Below are 21279 nucleotides of genomic sequence, written 5' to 3' on the forward strand. Positions count from 1 at the left end.
AGACAGTGAAGACATTTCTGTGGCATAAATCACATCAAAAACCCTAAAATTTAAGAAATTAAAAGTCATTTAAAAGTTTTAATAAGTACCTTTCAAAAATTACCAACACAGACCTTCAAACTAATCTTCCTAGTACATACCTAAGAATCTTTGCCGTGCTAGTTCATCAGGTGGAGGAAGTAAGCTGCATGGCGGTGTCCAGAGGAAGGGCACTCCAAGCAGAAGATAATTCTGTCTGTGTCTCTTAAATGTGCTTTTCATTCCTGTTGTTTCTTAACACAGGGTCCTATTGTGTAGCTTGTTCTGGCATGTAACTCACCATCCTCATGTCTCAACCTCCCCAGTGTGGGATAATATGTATATACCACCACACAGAGGTTTTGTTTTGTTTTGACGTGGTCTTATTCACTATGTAGCCCTGGCTGACCTGAAATTCACAGAAATCCACCTGCCTCTGTCTCTTGAGTGCTGGGATTCAAGGGGTGGGTCAGCAGCAGATATTTTGAAAGCTATGCAATGTGGACTGCTTTTTATTCCCTTAAATTAGATCAAGTGTCAGGCAATAAGATAATAATTTCTAACTTGAGCACTTCACCTCACCTACACATTTCTTTAAGAGACATTCAAAGCTGTGTATAAAAAAGCAGGGCATCAGATTGAAACCATTGAGTCAGAAGACCTAGGTACTTAGTCCAGATTTTGTCTGTGAATTAACAGCCCAAGCCGATCTCTTTTCTCCTGTATAAACTAGGGAAATAATTGTACTGCCTTGGTTTAACATAAATAAGAGCGATAAAAAATAGATTTTTGAATGGTTGGGGGTTTGTTTTAGAATTTGGAAAATATATATTTCTTCAAGTCAGTTAAATAGAACTAATAATAGACACTTTTATATCAGAGAGTTTTGTTTTGTTTTTGAATTTGTTTTTTCAAGGATCCTCTGAAACCTTGTGACAATTACCTCTGTCCTCTCCTTAGGTCCTGAAGTGGGAGCCTCACCTCAGAGCAGGAGGAAGAGCAGTGCTGCAGAGGGGGCCTTACTGCCACAGACGCCCCCATCCCCGAGAAACCTGATTCCACATGGACACAGGAAGTGCCATAGCTTGGGTTACAAGTCAGCAGTTTTAACTTTGTCTTCTCATTTTTTAAAATTGTTTCAGAATGGGTTTACTTTCTGTTTCCTTTGTTAGTAAAACATGTTTCTGTATTGTTTACTTAATTGGTGAAGTAGAAATTAAGTGCCTGATGATTGGTTTTGATACTAACATCAGTCTTCAGGTTCAGTAAAATCTATCTTGTTTGCCTAAAAGGATTTAGTTTTCTTTTCTGGATTTGGAAATGAGTGTTCCCAAAAATGCCCATATTTGAGGGAAATAAATCAGGAGTTCAGATAGCCATAGTAAAGTAAATCTGGAAAGCATATGCTGCAAGTTTCCTTTTAAAATTGTAACCTTGTTATCAATAGCTATTATTCGTCATAACAAATACAAATAATAAATTAAGTTATAAAAAGCTACTCTCTTTATTCCTAAATATAAAGGGGAAAAAATCAGATTCTCATTTAGTGTCATTAGTTTTGCACTGTTGATTCCGGATCGAGGAATGGGCATGTTCTGTTCCAAAACAAACACAATTTTGATTATCTTTTATATCCTGAACTAGAAACATAGGAAGTTGAAAAGCGTCTTTCTCTTGGTTTCTAGTTTCATTCATAAGATGAACACAGCAGAATTTAAGAGTGCGACATTCCCAAATGCAGGGCCACGGCACCTGCTGGATGATAGCGTCATGGAGCCACATGCACCATCACGAGGCCAAGCTGAGAGCTCCACGCTTTCCAGCGGGATATCCATAGGTAAGAGAGACTCACTGGGGCTTCCCATTGCTACGGAAAAAAGAATTTGAACAAGCAAGCAAAAACAAAAGAACTTAGCTGCAAAAACGTTCACTAACCCTAGGACAGTGGTTTTCAACCTTCCTAATGCTGTGACCTTTTAATATAGTTCATTTGTGGTGACCCCCCAACCATAAAATTATTTTGTTGCTGTTTCGTAACTATGATTTTGCTACGGTTACGAATTGTAAAATAAATTTCTGATATGCGGTCTGTCTGTCTCATATCCAGTGAAAGGATCATTTGACAATCCCAGAGTTTGGAAATCCTATTCCCTAGCATAAATTCAAAAAAATTGGTTTAAAACAAAGGCACAATTAAACATAGGATGATGGTAATAGTTGCTAATTATTTTTAAAGTACAAATCGTTTTGACTCCAAATGAGAAGGCATTTGAGAACTTTGAGAAAAGACCGTAAGCTGTTTTAGTTGATTAACTACCTGCACTTTGGATGAGGAAGTGAGGGAAAGGAAGAAACAAGGGGGTCAAGTGTGATTCCAAAGTCATTTGAATTAAACAACTCATTAGCTGATGGTGATCTTATCATACACAGAACTAGGAGAGAATTGTGTTGGACTAGTGACGTACTTACTGAAGGGTAGCTGAATTTGGCAAGTCAAAACTTCTGTTTTGTACTTGTTTGGTCTTAATAGAGATGTCAGGTCATTGAATGTGTGAATCTGGAGCTCGTATTGGGTAGTCTCAGGTCTGCAGCTATATGAAAATTACTGTATTTGTAGTATTTCAAACTAAAGACTTGTTTAGGAGACCAGGTATACTATAAATAAGAACATTCTCATATATAGATGTTTATAGAAATTGGTTTTTTTTTTTTCTTTCCCCCCACTCCCTCCACGCTCCCCTCTTCCCATCTGCTCCACGGAGAGGGTAAGGCCTCCCATAGTCAGTCTACTAAGTCTGTCCCATCATCTAGTTGAGGCAGGACCAAGGCACCTCTCCACCCCCACACCACTGTGTCTAGGCTGGGCATGGTATCTCTCCATATAGAATGGGCTCCACTAAGCCAGTTTGTAGATTAGTGTTAGGTCTTGAACCCACTGTCAGTGGGCCTTATATATTGTCCCAATCACACCATTGTCACTTATATTAAGGAAGTCTAGTTTGGTCTTATGCAGATTACCCATTTGTCAGACCTGAGTCAGTCAGTCAGTGATCTCTCACTAGCTCAGTCTACAGAGAGAATTTCAGGACAACCAGAACTACACAGAGAAATCTTGCCTCAACAAACCAAAAAGAAAAAGCATATAGTGTATGTATGTTTGTCAGTTTGTGAATATATGCACAGGTGTGCAAGTACCCCCAGGATGCCAGAGGCAGAGGCCTCAGATACCCCTGGTGCTGGAGTTACAGACATTTGTGAGCTGCTCTATATGGCTTCAGGAAGCACCTCCAAGGACCCTAACTGCTGAGCAATCTCCTCAGCCCCCATTTTACTATTATCTGATCATTATTTCTTTTTATAGTTAGAAACTATATCCATAGTATGCTCAGTTGTTGTGGTGTTATCAGAGAAAATGGTCTCCTGATTGTTACATTGCTCAAGGGCTAAACTATATTATTGCTATAATCTCAGTGTCAAAGTCAGTAGAGATCCATTATCTGAGCATACCTCCCTTAGCCTGAGGATTCCAAACCCTAAACATTGAATCACTTCCGAGCCCTCCAGTGCCACCCAGCGCTTGTTTACTCTGGTGTTCTCCTCTTACATAAATGCTAATTAAAGGGCAGAAGACAGATTATTACCTGAAATACTTCTTTATTAACATTCTGAGTAGTCCATATGCAGCACCAACCTTGATCTTAAAACAACAAAAAGACAAGAGCCCGTTTTCAGTTAAAGTTTCTTATGCCTATGGAATCTAGTGTGTTACTTTAAAAAGATTCTGTGTACATATTATTTGGCTTTTCCCTTGGTATGTATTAAAATCATTTCTAGTTTGGCTGTAACTTTTACTTTTTTGTGAGAATGTCTTGTCAGAAACGTAGATGAAACTATGAATCTCCATAGAGTCAGGATTTATTGAACAACAGATTCACAGGTACTGCAGTTTCATGGCAGCAACTTGCCAGATATTGCTACTTTCCTTGGTCAGCTTAGCCAAGGCAAATACTGGTTCTTTTATTCCAGTTTTAATTGATAATAACTCTACATCAGATATTGCATACCACACAGATGGATTACAGAATGGCTACAAAGGGTGAAGAAGGCATGGAATCTCAGATGGAAGACTGGCAGAAAAGCTGATAGTCTGTGGGAGTGAGGTCCCAAACCAGCAGGAGGCCTGTGGTGAGGGACTACAGCTGCTCATGTGGAGTCTGCTAGCTACAGGATTGGAGTTGAGTCCAGGAACAAAGGGCGGGGCCAAGTCCAGATGAATACAGATGTATGGACAGGAGGCCAGGCAGACAATAATTTGAGTAAGTCATCTCAACTGTAAGAACAGAGTTGAGCTGACACCCCTGAGGAAATCAGAGATTCTCTTATCATCCCTTGATGATACATACACACCAGATGTCAGATGGTTTGAGGTGGTGCCATCAGAAGAGTAGTGTCCTCTCCATAGAGTCAGAGAGGAGCTGTACCCTCTTCTTGATCTAGTGTCTCCATTAAGTTCTTGGGCCTGGTTTTCTTTCTGTAGTTTGGATAAGCCCATGTGCTCTTACAGTCCCAATTCACACTGGTAGATTTATAGGATGGCAAAGTTTCTACTGCCATGAGACACTTGTCTAAAATGCCCAAGACTGTAGGTTTGAATCCCAGTACTGAAAAAGAAAAGTCCTTAAAGAAAATGACTAAAGTGTATATTCTTAATTTGAAGTAAGGATGTAATAATCTTCTGTTTGCCTACATAACAGCCTTAAAGAGAACGAGAAAAATAAACGCAAAGGCCAGTACCTGAACACATGGTGTAGCTGAATAAAGTAGTCAGATGACGTCCTTTTCTTGCTAGAATAGCTGGGGAAGTTGTTAGAGTCAGCCTGTGCCCCAGCTAAACTACTCTGTGTTGTGAAATAGTGTGTTCAGGTTATGCCATGCCCTTGGAGACAACATTTCAGATTTGATTAGACTGCTTATCCTTGTCATATATTGGTTTCAAAACAAGAAGTAAGTCATGAACTGCTTTGGATTTCAGCTTTGACAAACAGTGTAGCACAAATTCTAATAGTTATTAATAATAAAAACTCAGAATCAGATATTGGGGTTAATGCTGAAGATCAGAGAGCAAAGCAGCCAGCCACTAGAGAGTTGTTACTTCTACCAGTGCTCAGACCAAAGGGCCCATCCTGTCGTCAGACTGCTTAGACTGCATTGAGCTCCTGTCACCTCCTACCATATATTCCTTTTTCTAACCAGCCATATGACTCCTGTCTCCACCTACCTAGTGCTGTGATAAAGGGTGTGGGATCTCAACTGCTGGGATCACCTTTGTGTGGTCTGTTTCTCTTTTAGACAGATCTGTCTGCCGGTGTCTACTGAGTGCTGGAATTAAAGGTGTGTACCACCACTGCCTGGCCTCTGTGACTGACTAATGTGGCTGGCTTTGCACTCTGATCTTTAGGCAATCTATATTTGTTAGATCATAAAACCAAATATCATCACAACCAGTAAGAAAACAATCTTTGCTCTGTACACATTGATGGTAGAAAATTTTGTTTTTGTGGTGTTGAGGGTCTAACTTGGGTAGACAAGCACTCTGCCAGTAAACTACATTTCCAGCCCTTGTACTTTTTTGTTGTGGTTGTGTGTTTGTTTTTGTTTGACCTAGGCTGTCAAACAAAATATCTACCTTCTAAGTACTAGGATTATTAGCATGTGCCACCAGAAAATTCATTTTTAAAATAGAAAATCTTAGCTGGAAAAATTACTGATATAACAGTAATAGAACAACTCTCGATTTTAGGGAGTAGTGATGGCTCTGAACTAAGTGAAGAGACCTCATGGCCAGCTTTTGAAAGGTAAGAGAAATTAGTCACTAAAATTGCTTTGAACTTTGACCTGTCTTAGAGAATATATGAATATGAATTTGAAGAGGTTGTTGTTACTTGTCACTAAGTGACTAATCTTTTTTGGCCAGAAGAAATGACAAATAAATATTTATCTGTGGAATTATACACGAGGATGGCTATTATAATCTTTATATATGTTTATTTGGTGTTTTTACTTGTGTTTTGAGTTTTTTAATTGTAACATTTGCATTTGGCTTGTTCTTTCCTCTGGAAAAGGCGAACCACCAATCATTATTAAGGCATAATTTTTAGATTAGTTAGTATTGGTTAGCAGTTGTCTCTTAGGTTGTTTAAACTATAAATGCATAACCCAGTGTCATGTTGCATTAATCTCTTCTCATCCCAACAGGTTACCTATGAAGACAGTTTGTAATATGTTAACCTTCCTACCTCAAAATAGTGTTTTTCTTGTATGGCACAGTTTGTTTTACATACATTTGCAGCTAAAACAGCTGTACTTGTGCCAGGTTTAAAGCAGTGGCTCTTCAGACATTTAGAAAACAGCTAAATAAATGCAGCCCAGAAAGATTCAGACTTTTGGCTTTCCTAAACAAAGAAATACCATTGTTTATGGGTTTATTTCCTCTATCAGGTATGATGTGATTTGGGATAATCACATATATGAATAGTGGTTCATATCATTCTTATCATTTATTGGTTTTGACAGTTGATATGAAAAAAATAACACCTATATGTACTCCTCAGTTTGTCTCTACTAGTTTTCTTTGAGTTATAATAAGAGGTTTTCCTTATTCATTTTTTAAGTTTATAAGCCTCATTGCTTTTAGGTGTCTTCATAGGGACATATGATAAAATGAATTATTTATATAAGTTCATATGTCATATTTAAACCTGGAACTAAGAAGAGCAAAGGGGGCTTTGGAGCATTTTTCAAGTTTCCAAATTATTTGGCCATAAATAGTTCTTTTGATAGATGTATGAAAATGAGTGCATGTATAATTGTGTAGTATAGTGCATACTTTACACCTGTGTTTCTCGAGTCAGTAAAACAAAATTAACTATGTTGCATGTTTTAAAAGAGAATCATATCTTGCCCTTTTTAAGGATTAATAAAGAAAGCTAGATTACAAATTAGTGTAATATTCTAGGTATTAGTGATTCTATGAATAAAAATATGTGTAATATATGCAATTTATAATGGAATCCAACAGGAACAGATTATACCATTCTCTGGGCCCGGTGACAAGAGTGCCACGAAATGGCTATCGAAGCCACATGAAGGCCAGCAGGTACAATTCCCCTGCATCAGGGGACATAGAACTCCCTTCTGGTGTTGGTGGCTGGCTCATATGGGTGTTGTCTGACATTTTTTCTCTTCTTTCTCGGCTAATTGGTTTTAAAACTAAACAAATTGCCCATGAAAACTTTCTTCCCAAGATTTACTATAGTTTAAATTTGAACTATTCTTTCTAAGTCACAGGGCTAAATTTGCATCTTTATGTCACATTTTTAAAATGCTACAAAGTTGTTAGCCCTTTAACTATACACTTTCTAATGCTGCTAATTATGGCTGGGCTGTATAAAAATCAATTTGTTACTCTTAAGTTGCAATCAAAGCTTTTCTTTTGCTAGTAAGTTTATATTCAATTTGTCCTTTTTAAATAAGTTTTTTTCCAGATAAACCATAGAGCCTGAATTTAGGCAAGTCTATTTCGTTGAACAATTTTTTTTTAGTTCTCTACTTAACTCGACCTCTCTGCACTACATTAGCTGTGGGAGCACCTAAAGGTGATACATGCACTGGGGGGAGGGGGGTCACTCGTATCAGGAAATCAACTCAGAACAGCAGAATAGCTCTTGAGAAGCAAACCCTGTCAGCTTTGATGTGTCGCCTGTATGTCCCCCTCCTTATAAACAGCTGGAGCATGAAATTTCTAGGTTGTCACTTTGAAGACACCTAAATATCATAAAGAATCTAAACATCTTCGTTCTTTGCTTGTTCAGAGTTCTACGTCTCATAGCACATCACCAGAGATTAGCATTGAAATCATTGTTTTAAATATAGACTCTAAAATCAACTGAGGAAAGATGTTAAAATGATTACTAAAATACGCAAAAAGGGAACCCTGAGTATGGGGATTCGTCTTTGTTAGAGATCTGTTGGCCATAATCAAACCCTGAGCATTGGTAGCTCTTAAGTGTCACTAAACCTTATTACAGAGACTCAGTTTCTAAAAGCATGTTATTGACACAGTTACTTTTACTTATATACTTTAAAATTGACTATGAGTTTTCTGGGGTTGTTTTGGGGGGTTTTCTGTTTGTTTTGAGCTTATTTGCATTTTCTGTTTTGTATACTTAAATACTTCTAACGAATCATTTTCTCTTGCCAACAGAGTTGTGATGTGTTACCACAGTGATGTACTGTGGCATGTTAAGAAGAAGAAAAAAAAAAAACCTTAAAATTTTTAGCTAATCTTGGTTCAAGTGAACCCCTGCTTTCTTCTAAATTATATTTGTTGAAATATGTGTTTGAGTGTGTGTTTAAACATCTGCTGGCTTTAATAACTTCCTCATTAACTTTATGACAGCCTAAAAATCTCAAATCAGTAAGTCTTTAAAATCCTCAGTGTCTTTCCAGCTCTTAATAAAGTATCAGAGTTTTAAACTAAAGAATAATGAGATTTCCTTTACCAACACTTTTAATGACTGCTGCAGACACACACTTAACCACTTGTGCTTCGTCTCATTGTTACAGCTCTGCGGAGTCAGAAGACTTGGCGGTGCACTTGTACCCAGGGGCTGTTACTATTCAAGGTGTCCTCAGGAGAAAAACTTTGCTAAAAGAAGGCAAAAAGCCCACGGTAAGTCTGAAGATACGCTGCTGTCCCAAGAAGCATTGGGGTTAGAAAGAAGTAAATCTGCAGTAGACTTGAAGTCACTTAAAATGTATACTGTCCTCATTCTGGTTGTTTTTGGTTTTGGGGTGTGTGGGGGGGGGGTGGCATGTGCGTGTGCCTATGTGTGTGTTTGTGTGTTTTAATCCTGAACAAGGAGAACAGAGTAATCAAGAGTGTGAGCACACACAGAAAGGAAGTGTACTTGGTTTTCATTGTGGGGTAGTCACCAGAGAAGACTGTTTGGACGTGAGTTTTTATTGGCTTTATCAGGTGACTACACTGGGTGTTTAGGTCAGCCCTGTGTCGGCAATGCTAAGGGGTGACTGTTATGAAGACAGACTGGTGAAACGTCAGTGGGCAGTGATCTTAACAACAGCTGCTTAAGCCTGGAAGCCACATGAAGGAAGTTGAATAGAAAATGGGAAAAATAGAAGTAGAGGCAAGAAGTTATGCTATGAAAAGAGCAAAGGAGCTGGGTGATGTCAAGAGGGCAAAGGAGGGCTTTAGAGAGGGAGAACTTTTCGGGCTCATCGTGGAAGAGGGAGGGAATTGAGATGCAGTGGGGAGAGGAATCACTGCCAAAACAAATTAAGAAATGAACTAGAAATCCAGAGCATAAATAGTTCAGTTTGTAGCTGGGCGGTGGTGGTTCATGTCTTTAGTCTCAGCCTGGTCTACATAGTGAGTTCCAGGACAGTGGAGGATACACAGAGAAGCCCTGTCTCAACAACAACAAAAGAAAAAAGGAAGGAAGGAAAAAGAGTTGAGTTTGTCTTTTGATAGCATCAGGATTGACAAAGGTTTTGTAGCAAGAAAAAGAGGCTGATTTTTGTGAGTCTAAAACAGGCAGTTATAGAATGTATGCTGGAAATAAGCCAGACTTAATCTATTTTATACGGGAATTATGTAATGGCATCATGGGAGAGTGTAATAGAACTTTGTGAAGTGCATATGAAATAGTTGTCTGTAGAGAAATAGTACAGTGACTTGATTGAATAAAAAATATTTTTAAAATATTTTAAAATATTAATGAGGCTGGTAAACACATTCTTACCAGTCGGCATAACTGTGCACCCTCCCACAGTACTCTGCTGCTATAATATGATGCTGCATAGCCAGATACAACTAGAGGTTTGAATATTATCAAGAGAAGCAGGGGGAACAGGATTAAGTGTTTAGAGACCAGATAGAGTGTTTGACTGTGGGATGTCGACCAGATGGGAAGATTAGAGCAAGAAGGTGATGCCACTACTGTGATATGATCTGTCTGTGTGTGTGAGTTTGTGTTTTGCATATAAATACACAGTTCTGCATGTGTGTGGCCAACATGGGGTGTCTTCTATCACTCCACCTTATTTTGTGAGACAGGATCTCTCACTGAACATGAGCTCACTAGCTAAACTGGACGACCAACAATCTGCCTGTCTTTGCCCCCAGATGTATGCTGCTGAACACAGCTTTTCCATTCGCTGGGGATCTGAACTGAGGTCCTCAGGCTCGCACACAGCGATGGCAGAGCCATCTCTTCAAGCACCCAAAAAGTTAGAGGATTTTTGATGAGATCTCAAATTACTTGAATGACTACTTAAGTGTGTTCACTGAAAGTGATGCCTGAGATGCAGGTTTTAGAAATGCTGTCTCAATAACTGAAGTGAAGAATAGAATATTCACTAAGGAGGTCAGGTTAGAAGCCTTTCAATAGTGTATTCATGTGTTTATCTTCTCCAGGTAGCATCTTGGACAAAGTATTGGGCAGCCTTGTGTGGAACACAGCTTTTTTACTATGCTGCCAAATCTCTGAAGGCTACAGAAAGAAAGCATGTAAGTGTTCCTCCCAAAATCGTTAGCTTTTTTTTTTTTTTCACAACTTCTTCCTGGTCGTAAAGAAAATACCCCTAATAGAATACAAGATCACGTTTCTCATCCAGCAGTTCTCACGATTACTCCTAGTACACATGTTATAGTTGGAAATGTGTTTAAGCAACTACTCCTAGGAATGCCTTGGAATTACTCTTGTGTTTCCAAGTTTTTCCATTGCAAATGTGAAAATGCCAAATTACAAGTATCTGTCTTGGCATCAGACTTTTGTTAGCCCTGCATTGGGTCAGATCATGGCTCAAAACCCCTGCCCTGTAGCCCCAGTTTCTAGTATTTAAATGTGAAAATGAAAACAATACCTAAAATTCTATCCCAGATGTGGGCTTGGTGGTACACACCTTTAATCCTAGCACTCAGAGGCAGAGGAATTATGATCTCTGTGATTTCAAGGCCACACTCATGAGTTCCAGGACTACATAGAGAGATCCTGTCCCAGGAGGAACAACAGTCTCAGATCTAGTACAGCAGTTTTCCCAACAGTAGAGAGGCATGTGTGGGCACAATGGTTGCAACAGTCTGCTTTCTTTCTTCCATGTTTCTGTCAAATCCTCTTGATGCTCTTTTCTCTGTATATCCTCTTTTAACAGTGGAATGTTTACTTTTTAAATGGTATATGATATTTCAAACATATTTTTTGTTTTATTGACCTTCCTTCTCCCATCTTTTCCCACTGCCCCCAACCTATTCCCTTTTTTCCCCCAAGAAGCTGGCTTTCCCACTTTATGTCACATGTTCTGTCCCCCTCCCCCAACAACTCTCTCCTCTTCTCATTCTCTTGTCTGGCTTCATGGCTGATACCCAGACCCACATCTACACACATATTGAAGCTAGGATCTGCACATGAATGTAGGTTACCTCCTTTAGTATTTTTCAGATCCATCCGTTTCCTATAGTTTACATTTTATTTTTCTTTGTTACTGAATAAAATTATATTGTATATATAGCCACATTTTTACTATCCATTCCACCTGTTGATGGACATTTGGGTTGGTTTTAAATATTTAGTATTGTAGATAGAGCAGCAGTAAAGATGGAAGTGCAAATATCTGATGTGGTAGAATATATATAGGTGTATGCATAGAAATGATACAACCTAAAATCTGCTTTATGGGTCAGAAAAGCTTTCCATTGTGACTGCCCTCCCACCCACAATAAATAAGGCTTCCTCCTGCACCACATCTCACCAGCATTTGTTGTCATGATCTAGACTAGGGTGAGGTAGAATTTCAATGCAGTTTTAATTTGCCTTTCCCTAGTGGCTAAGGATGTTGAATACATTTTAGAATATTTATTGACCATTTGTGTTTTATGTTTTGGTAACTGTCTGTTCCTTTATTGAAAGCCCATTTACTACCTGGCAGTTTGGTTGAGAATTTCATACATGAATACACTGTGTATAAATCATTTCTGCCCTCTACTCCTCTTGGGTCTCCTCTCAGATTCATTGCATTGTTTTTTGTTTGTGTATATACACAAACATACTCTACCAAAGATATACAACATACTGAATCCAATTAGTGTTTACAGTGTTTGCATATGTTTAGAGCTGACCACTTGGGACTGGGATCTTGTCCCTAGAATTGCTGGGGAGGGACTGAGGCAAGAAGATTACAATGAGTTCAAGGCCAACTTGGCTACAATGTGAGACCTGTCTGAAAAATGAGGGAGAAGAGAAGAAAGAGAGAAGAATACTTGGCAAGCATATGTTACGCATATACCCGAATTGGAGTTATTATTTCTTGGCCTATGAAGAATAAACTTGGGAAGAAAGAGGGTACTATTTTGTTACATCTCTGTTTTTTAATGTTTAAAAATGAAAGCATACTGATTATATAAAAAGTTTTAGTTAAAGTGTACTCGTTTCAAAAAAAAAAAAAAAAACACTACAGCCACATTTAAATCTATCACTGCATGGTAATGATTGAACTGAACAAATGTGTTTGATTAGTTAGATTTTAAAAAGGAAACCTGCACGTGGAGAAAAGGTTGTAGTATTTATAAAGAATAAAACAGAAAAGTAGACCAGGGAAATGAATGGAAGGTAACATGCACTAACCAACCAACTTGGTTAAATGATCACTCATTACACAGAAATGTAAAGATGGATGATGTTGCCTAAGATCAGCAGCTTGAAGTGTGTGTATGTGCGTGTGTGCTCGAGTAGGTGTGTGTGCTTACGAGTGAATGCGCATGTGAGGGGGGCAGGCGTTTCATCTCATACACTGCAATTCCTCATCTAAGAAACATTTCTTCAGTTATTTTTTGAACACGTGCACAAAGATACCGGTAGAAGACTATATTCCTGTAATGATAACAATAACAGAACTCTTAAAATACACTAAGTAATTATCAGTAAGGAAACAATTATTGATCATTTAGAACCACAATCACAGTATAAATGAACCCAATTAGCATAAAACTGTAAGTAACAACACAGAAAAAGCTCTGGTTCCAGGAGTAGGAAGAAGTTAGGGAAGGGGTGCCATTCCCCACACATGACTGTCTGCAGACTTGTGGGATATCACTCTGTGTTTATATCTCATCCCTCTTTACTATGGGGCTTATATTGCTTGCTAATTCAGCAAAAGTTAACAAGAGTATATTAGAAAGTTGTGCTGTGTGAACAGAGGTACAGTTTTTCTTTTGTCCTGACCAGTTCAGTCCTAAGTAATCACACAAAAACTTTTATTAATCACAAAATATTTGGCCTATAGGTCATACTTACTACTAACTAGCTCTTACAACTTATTTTAACCCTTTTCTATTATTCTATATTTTGTCACATGGCTCACGGCTTTACCTGTTCTCTAGCATGTTTTGTTCCTCTGGCAGCTGGTTCACATCTCTCTCTCTCTGACTCTGCCCTTCTTCTCTGTATCTCCATTTGGCTTTCCTACCTAACCTTATTCTGCCTGGCTATAGGCCAATTCAGCTTTATTATTAACCAATGAGAGGAATACACGCTTACAGCGTACAGAAGGGTTGTCCCACAGCAGTGCTATTTGATTTGAATTAAGTTGTGAATTCACAGATACACCATACTGGGATATTGTTCATGTCAGTCTCTCTAGCTGCCTGGTTTCCTTTTTGTTTTTGTATCTCTTACATTACTGTCTTACTATATTCATTCCCTTCCTGTTTCTCTTAGTAAACAGACATGTCTAAGCCCTCCCCCAGCATAAGAAATGGCTCATTACCAGACCTGTCAGTGCTCTGAGGGAGCTGTTCTCAGGGGAGCACCATCTTACATTCCATTTTAGTCACAGCCCTGTTTTCCTTCAGAGTTTTACAATATATGTTTCCTCATATAAGACTTTTTAGCTGTATTTGAGGGCGTTGTATATATATTCTTTTTTTTTTTTTAAGATGGGGTTTCACTGTGTAGCCTTTCTGGCCTGGAACTCACTATGTTAATCTGCCCTTGAACTCACAGAGGTCTTCCTCCCCTGCCTCTGCTGGGATTAAAGGTATTAGGCAACCACATCCAGCTACATGTGAATTTGTAAGCTCCTTTCCTGTTGAAAGTCATTGTTGATGCCTGTAGTTGTCATTTATTCCTTTTTATAGCTGAATAGTCATCCATTTTATGAATTTATCATAATTTATTCATCATTCTATTGGTGAATATTTGATAGGTTTATTTCTTGCCTATTTATAATACTTCTCTTGGTGATATTTTTGTGCACAAATTCTCTGGGTTATATCTTGAGGAGTATAAATACTAAGCTTGTGCCAGAAAAGGCAAATGAAGTGTCCTGGTCACCAGGAATAATGAGCTTCCCTTTAGTCTTGGCTGCATGTATGAATAAAGCATAGCTTTATTTTTTTATACTGTTGGTTACTTAATGAGTTTTACCCTTTTCATGCTTTTTCTTCTACAAAATGTCTATGTGGATCCCTTGCTTATCCTTATTTAATTAATAAAGTCCTGCATTTAACCAAGCTACATTCCACTAGCAATTACATGGTGGAAGTATGGTTCAGTTTGACTTTTGCTCTGTATTGTGACTTCTGGCAACTTTTTTATACACTGCTAGGTTTGAGTTGCCAGTGTTTTTAACATTCTTTATTTCTGTTACTGAGATTAACCTTATTTTCTGCTCTTTATACCACCCTTTCCCTAATAGAAAAGAGTAGTTAACTATGAAAGTAACCAACATGCTAAAAGTACCTCCCCCCCCCTTTTTTTTTAACATTTCTTGCTTTTGAAAGTAAGAATTGTCTCATAGCCTCGCTGGCATATGAGATCATTAGGCTGAGGAAGCACTTGCGTTAGGATGCAGTCGTCTCTAAGTCAGCAGTTCTCAACCTGTCGCTCTCAAGCCCTTTGAGGGTACCTAAGACCTTTGGGAAACACGGTATTTACATTATGATTCATAACAGTAGCAAAATTAGTTATGAAGTAGCAATGGAAACAAATTTATGGTTGGGATCACCACATGTGAGGAGCTGTATTAAAGGGTCACAGTGTTATAATGTGACTAGGAGAAACAGCAGATTAACAAGCATGCTTTTCAGAAATGGACAGTGATTGTGATGACTAGGGATGACTGCAGACTGGGAGACTATGTAAAGAGGGCGTGCCAAGCTGACCTGGGTACACATTAAGTCATACACCTTATCTCTCCTAAGGACAAACTGAAAGTAAGGTCCCTGACACTTAACTTTCACTGAGAACTGGCCATAAAAGTCACTGTTGTCACTGTTTGTTTTTTTCTGATTATCCCTCATCTCAGTTCAAGTCAACGTCAAATAAGAATGTGTGCGTGGTGGGATGGATGGTGATGATGGCTGATGATCCAGAGCATCCGGACCTCTTTCTGCTGACTGACTCCGAGAAAGGTGAGTTGCTAGACAGACAGGGGTTCAAGGTACTGTGGACACTAACTCCTGAACCCTGATCCTGGTCCTGCTGTATTACCAACAGGGAGGTGTTTGAGGAATTGTATCTGTTGGGAGTACTTTTTTCCATATTGTGTTTTAAGCTTAAATTAAAAGCCCAAGTAATCCAAACCATAGAATCTGCACTCGGTGACTTTGAACAAAGTCTCAATATACATATTATAGGCAATCCTTCCTAGATTCAGTACACAGTAAGTAAGGGGTGGGGGTGACAGTATTTTGCAGACATTTTGCTAGAGAAGCCACACCATTACTTTAATGAACCATAATCACCTTTACTGTATACGCAGTAGGAATGTGATTTTAAATGTAATATCCTGTGCAGTGTGGCATAAAGAGTTCTACATTGGGAAATAAGGCTATAAACAAGTAGATTTCTGAAACTGAGCACTGTTCATCTATTTCATTCAGTCTCATATATCTGGCAGGAATGTTGGGTGGTATTATCTTTAAATTTATTGCTTTCTACTTGCTTTTGCTAATTTTAGGAAATTCATACAAGTTTCAAGCTGGCAGCAGGATGAATGCAATGCTGTGGTTTAAACATTTGAGTGCGGCCTGCCAGAGTAACAGGCAACAAGTGAGCATTTCTCCTCCTCTCCAGAATCTGTAACTTTTACACTTTTATTTATGTATTTTAGAGATAGACATTCAAACATAATGGCCTAAGCTGGCCTGGAACTCACTAGTTAGCCCAGGCTGGCCTCAGACTTATGATCCTCCTGCCTGGAATTTTATGTATGAACTACCACACTGCTGGATAATTTTCTTAGTAGTGTTTCCTGTTGTTTATAGCAGTTGGTGAGGCATAAAGTCCACATTTTAGAAAGATAGTAAGTAAACCATGCCAAACAATGAAGAGAAGAGAGACAACGAAACACATGCGGCTGAGCTTTCCCAGATACAGTGATTCTGTCATGAGTGACAGGAAGGACAGGCTGTGAAGGCGGAGAGTGGAGGGCCAATTCAGGGAACAGCAAGTGTGCAGATAAAACTAGAGGTTTTTATAACAGACAGAGACATGGCCAATATTTGAGAAAATGACAGCTCAGAAGGGTGAAATTGAGGTGGTACGTGAACAGAGCTCTGAGTTGTTTCTGATAACAACTTGAAGTGGGGTCCTGTGGTTGCAGTGAACCCATCGTGATCTAGTGGGACTGCATGACTGTACAGGGCGGCTGTCTGCTATGCTGTTTTCCCCAGGCCTTCTTGAAAAGAGATGCCCTGAACCAGATTAGCCAACAGAAAATGCAACCACAGTTAATGGAAATTGCTTGAAGCTTTTCCAGTTACATATACTGGAAATCACAAATTTAGGCTTTACAGTATGCTTTCATACCATCTGTGTCCGTCAACGGACAATATTATGCACTATAAATTCAGAGGGCTTAAATTGCTCCATTTTTACCCTGTTAGATCAGGTTATCACAACTCTTCATAAATAAGAAAACAATCTCAAAGACACTAGTGACTTTACACAGTCAATAAGCACAAATGCTGGGTCTTTAATCCAAGTGCCATTTGCTTTTCCTTTGTAAGTGTTGTTGGGTGGGCTTTTTTCTACTGCACTTGTTTAAGTAATGTGGGAGGGGGGGAGATTTGGTACAGCCTTTAACAACTTCTTGAAGAACTTAAAATACAAAGGTTTTTGTCCACATTAAGTCAGTGTCTTGGGCAGAATGAAAGAAATGGACTTTATTTTGCCTAAGACAAATAAATAAGGCTTTCAGAGATATTTGATTTATAAAGACTCTCAGATTCCAGCCTGCTGGTAGTGCTGCACACCTTTAATCCCAGCACATGGGAGGCAGAGGCAGGTAGATCTTTGAGTTCAAGGCCAGACAAGTCTACAAGTTCCGACATCCAGGGCTATACACAGAGAAACCCTGTCTTGAAAAAACAAAAACACCCTCTGGTTCCAAGATTAATCTAGGAGTATATGTATACCAGCATAGAGAAAGGTGCACACTTTTTACTGTATTAGTAAACCTTCCTAATATCACACAGTTGTGTATAAATGGTTTTGTTTCTGTTTTTGTTAACTGTCAGAATGTTAGCAGATTTATAAGAGAACCTGTGAAGTTTGAAAATTATTCGAAGACCCTGACTCAAATGAAAAACAACCTTTAGGCCCTTGTAACGGAAGAAAACACCTGTGTCCTTCCTCCTGTCCAGCCATGCCTACTTGAAAGAGCTTATTAACTCGGTGATTTTCTAAAATGATCCAGCATGTTAGACTCACTGTTATAAATCCCTGAAAAGCATCTACTGTCAAATTCCTTTTTAAAAATATTTAAAGCGTGTGGTGGCTCAAGCTTACATTCCTAGCACTAACAAGTTCATAGCTGGCCTGGGCTGCAAGGTTGAGACCTTGTGTCAAAAGAAACGTAGGTCAGAATGATTTGGGTTTGGCTAAATAACAAGACAAAATACATGCTAAATTTAGTTTATTAAGTCTTATGTAAATTGGAGCTGGGCAGTGGTGGCACATGTCTTTAATCCCAGTACTTAGAGGCAGGCGGATCTCAGTGAGTTCAAGAACAGCTTGGTATACAAGAGCGAGTTCCAGAACAGACTCCAAAGCTACACAGGGAAACTCTGTCTCAAAAAACAACAAAAATCTTACATAAATTGTTGAAAATAGCTTACTTAGCAAGAAACCCTACATTTTGTAAATAGTAATACAATTTATATGTTAAATTTTGATTTACAGAACCCTCATCTCAGAGTGAATTTTGGGGGTGGGGGAATCACTTTAGGACATTGTGACAGATGTATTCAGTGACTAGTAAAACAACTTGTAAGTAATCTGTTTGGAGTGGTTACAGACAGTGTGGGCTACTCATGTTTTTTAGGTTCCTACAAACTTGATGACTTTTGAGTAAAAAGCCTGAGAAAAAGGAGGAGTACCATTGTTCCTGTGTGGAGCAAGGACCTGCGGAGAGCGCCAGCCGCACCATCCTGTTTCAGGAAGAGCCCCTAGGCTCCAGCCCAGCCTCCGGAGCTCAGAACCAAAAGCACTAATTTCAGGGAATAAAGTGAGATATTCCCAGAGAACAAATTGGAGTTGCAAAACAAACTGCCATGAACTACGCTTCTTATCTCCGAACTGACCTGTGGAAACCACTGCCTTAACAGAGTGAGAGGAAAACCAACACCAAATAGTGTGTGTGAATCTTCTGGCGGTGCTGTGCTTGGAATAAATTGTAACTAATTTGCGTTTCTTTTAACTTTGTACTAATTTTGGAGAGGAAACCATCTTTTTTTTAGATACACTTTAAAAAAGGAAAAACCTTTCTTAATGGATTCCATCAAGAGTTGTTTTATGTGCAGTGAGGAGCAGGCCAACAGCCCATCTGCAGGGTCTGCTCAGCCTCTGGTACTGGCTTCCTGGCATTTCCCCACAGCAAGACATGGGAGCTGAGTGGTGATAATGCAAGTTGTAGGGGTGTGTTTGGATAGGGTGTGCTTTACTTTGGATGAGGGATGTATTTAAACACTACACTCTGGAATTCAGTGCTGGAAGGAGTACAGGACTTCCTGAAGGAGGTACAAAGGCTGAGTGTTCACCTTGCAGCAGGCTCCAGAACACATGTTTGTTTCTAACTGGGTTTAACTTCCTATATGAATTCATTGCTGGGCCACAAATCTGTATAGGAGAATGATAATCCCAAGCTGAGGTTTCTGTAGAGTTTTCTCCAATCTACAGTTAAGTAGATTCTCTGGCCACAGGGGCTCGGTGTCGTGGTAAAGGCCCTGGTATTTTCCAGTCTTTGCCCTTTGCAGTGTTTAATGTGCATAATGCCAGACTTATTTTTTATTGCATTTGTTTTTGTTCAGTATGAGGTTCAAGAGCATACTTGTTTAAAAGATTCTTCATATGTATGTATGTATTTTATTGTAAGACAAAACAATTTTAAGAAGAATAAAGGCAAAGTTTGCAGTTCTAGGAGTTAAAAATATAAAACTTTTTCTCTGTATGACTTTCCCAAAATGTACCAGAACATTTTTTTTTTAGAAAGCTTACTGTCGGTGTCCAACCTGAAAATCATGTTTTGTAAGCCGGGCGTTGGTGGTGCACGCCTTTAATCCCAGCACTTGGGAGGCAGAGGCAGGTGGATCTCTGTGAGTTTGAGGCCAGCCTGGTCTCCAGAGAGAGTGCCAGGATAGGCTCCAAAGCTACACAGAGAAACCCTTTCTCGAAAAACCAAAAAAAAAAAAAAAAAAAAAATTCATGTTTTGTAGGAACTGGCCAAGCAGTTTTGAGAGTGCTCTCCTAGGCAATAACACTTTTAATTCTTAAAATGAATGTTGGACTTGAGATAGCCTAGAATTTTAACCAAGGATAGCACTTGAATAGAATACTGTGGACTACAGCTCTTTGTAGTGGCTCCACGTGCAGAGGCCTTGACTTACACCTCCACGCAAACTGCTCTTTAAGTCTCACATAAAAATTCTCACATTCGTATCCTTCAAGAATTGTGTGCTTTTTATCAGAAATATTTTATCGTCAAGTCCATTGAGATTAATTAGGATACACTGTGTGTACAATAATTAGCTAAAAAGGAAATCTGTCCAAAAGAAAGCAAAGAGCCTTTTCTGAGTGTTTCTAATTTCAGTAATTCAAATATGTTTGTCATGTGACAGAAATACATTATTTGGCGTTTCATTGACAAGCAAGGAAAGGCAAATGTTGCCTGTATGGAATGATTTTTCAAATAATGGTCCAAGCTTACCCACGTTGGGTATACATAAGCAGATATTACTGAGTAGCCAGCAGTATTACAGTATAGACTTTGTACTTTTTACTTTTGTTTTGCATATTTTTAGAAATCCCTTAGTTTGTTTTGCTCCTGAAATAATGTTTTCAATAGCATCCTTGCTGTTTTTGAGATACTGTGAATGAGAACCCTGTGGCTTTTTTGCCGCTACCTTATCATGAGTAAGCTAAAGCCTTTACATTGTAGGTGAATTGCATCTGTGGAGATGGGCAGCTAGCAGAGGCCGACCTCACCGTTTTGCCAAAGAAAAAGCACTGAGATGGAAGACGTGTTCGATGCACCCAGCTCTAGACACCTATGGGTGTGGATGGGAAGAACCATGTTCAGATTCAAGCAGCCACATATTAGCACTGTGGCCTCTGGCTGAAACTAAAACTATTTTTCTACTTTAAAATTTGCTGTAAACATCAGTCATTGCTTTTTAGGATGATTTTAGAAACTGTGAGAAATGAGCTATATAGAACAGGTTGAGTTTTTCTTTATAATTCACAAAATGGTATCATTATAATTGAAGCAAAGAAATAATTGCCAAACTATAGTAAATATTTGAGTACTTTATTGGGGAGTGAATCCTGTTACACTGACCCTCAGTTGTGAAGTGACTCACAGGCTCATTGTCCATGAACATTAAAGCTCATTCATTTCTCTCATAGCCAAGGAGAACTCTTTAGAAATTCGATCAAAACACATACTTACACTAGTTTATAAGCAGACTGAATGGGCTATTCTGTGGCCTGTTGCCAGGTGTAGTATGAGCCACATCTCATTTGACAGCCTGTTTGAACATAAAGGCTTATTTTTTCCCGAGTCTGTTTTTAAGGTGTACCTATGAAAATGACTGCATAATGCCCCGAGCACTGTTTTGCGGTTCGTGTGCTTATTTTGCAGAATATTTTTGCTCTAGTGTCTATACTGGATGGATCAAAAGAGAAT

At 38.8% G+C, this 21279-nt stretch overlaps 1 protein-coding gene across 2 annotated transcripts in view; it reads left to right on the top strand.

The window, feature by feature from the left end:
• The window catches only part of Ralgps2 (Ral GEF with PH domain and SH3 binding motif 2), a 96297-nt gene extending 76930 nt beyond the window's left edge, over nucleotides 1-19367 (top strand). Inside the window, exons 11-19 of one of the 2 annotated variants that reach the window (XM_035445307.1) lie at nucleotides 979-1114; nucleotides 1704-1855; nucleotides 5819-5873; nucleotides 7097-7174; nucleotides 8644-8749; nucleotides 10514-10606; nucleotides 15400-15505; nucleotides 16054-16145; nucleotides 18421-19367. In XM_035445307.1, the coding sequence (XP_035301198.1) occupies nucleotides 979-1114; nucleotides 1704-1855; nucleotides 5819-5873; nucleotides 7097-7174; nucleotides 8644-8749; nucleotides 10514-10606; nucleotides 15400-15505; nucleotides 16054-16145; nucleotides 18421-18450 (848 nt within the window). In that variant the 3' untranslated portion in view covers nucleotides 18451-19367. The remainder of the gene's footprint in view (nucleotides 1-978; nucleotides 1115-1703; nucleotides 1856-5818; nucleotides 5874-7096; nucleotides 7175-8643; nucleotides 8750-10513; nucleotides 10607-15399; nucleotides 15506-16053; nucleotides 16146-18420) is intronic. The other variant, XM_035445308.1, reaches the window with a different exon arrangement.
• Nucleotides 19368-21279: the final 1912 nt, after the last annotated feature.

Source organism: Cricetulus griseus, chromosome 5, assembly GCF_003668045.3.
Source record: "Cricetulus griseus strain 17A/GY chromosome 5, alternate assembly CriGri-PICRH-1.0, whole genome shotgun sequence".
NCBI classification, from domain to species: Eukaryota; Metazoa; Chordata; class Mammalia; order Rodentia; family Cricetidae; genus Cricetulus; species Cricetulus griseus.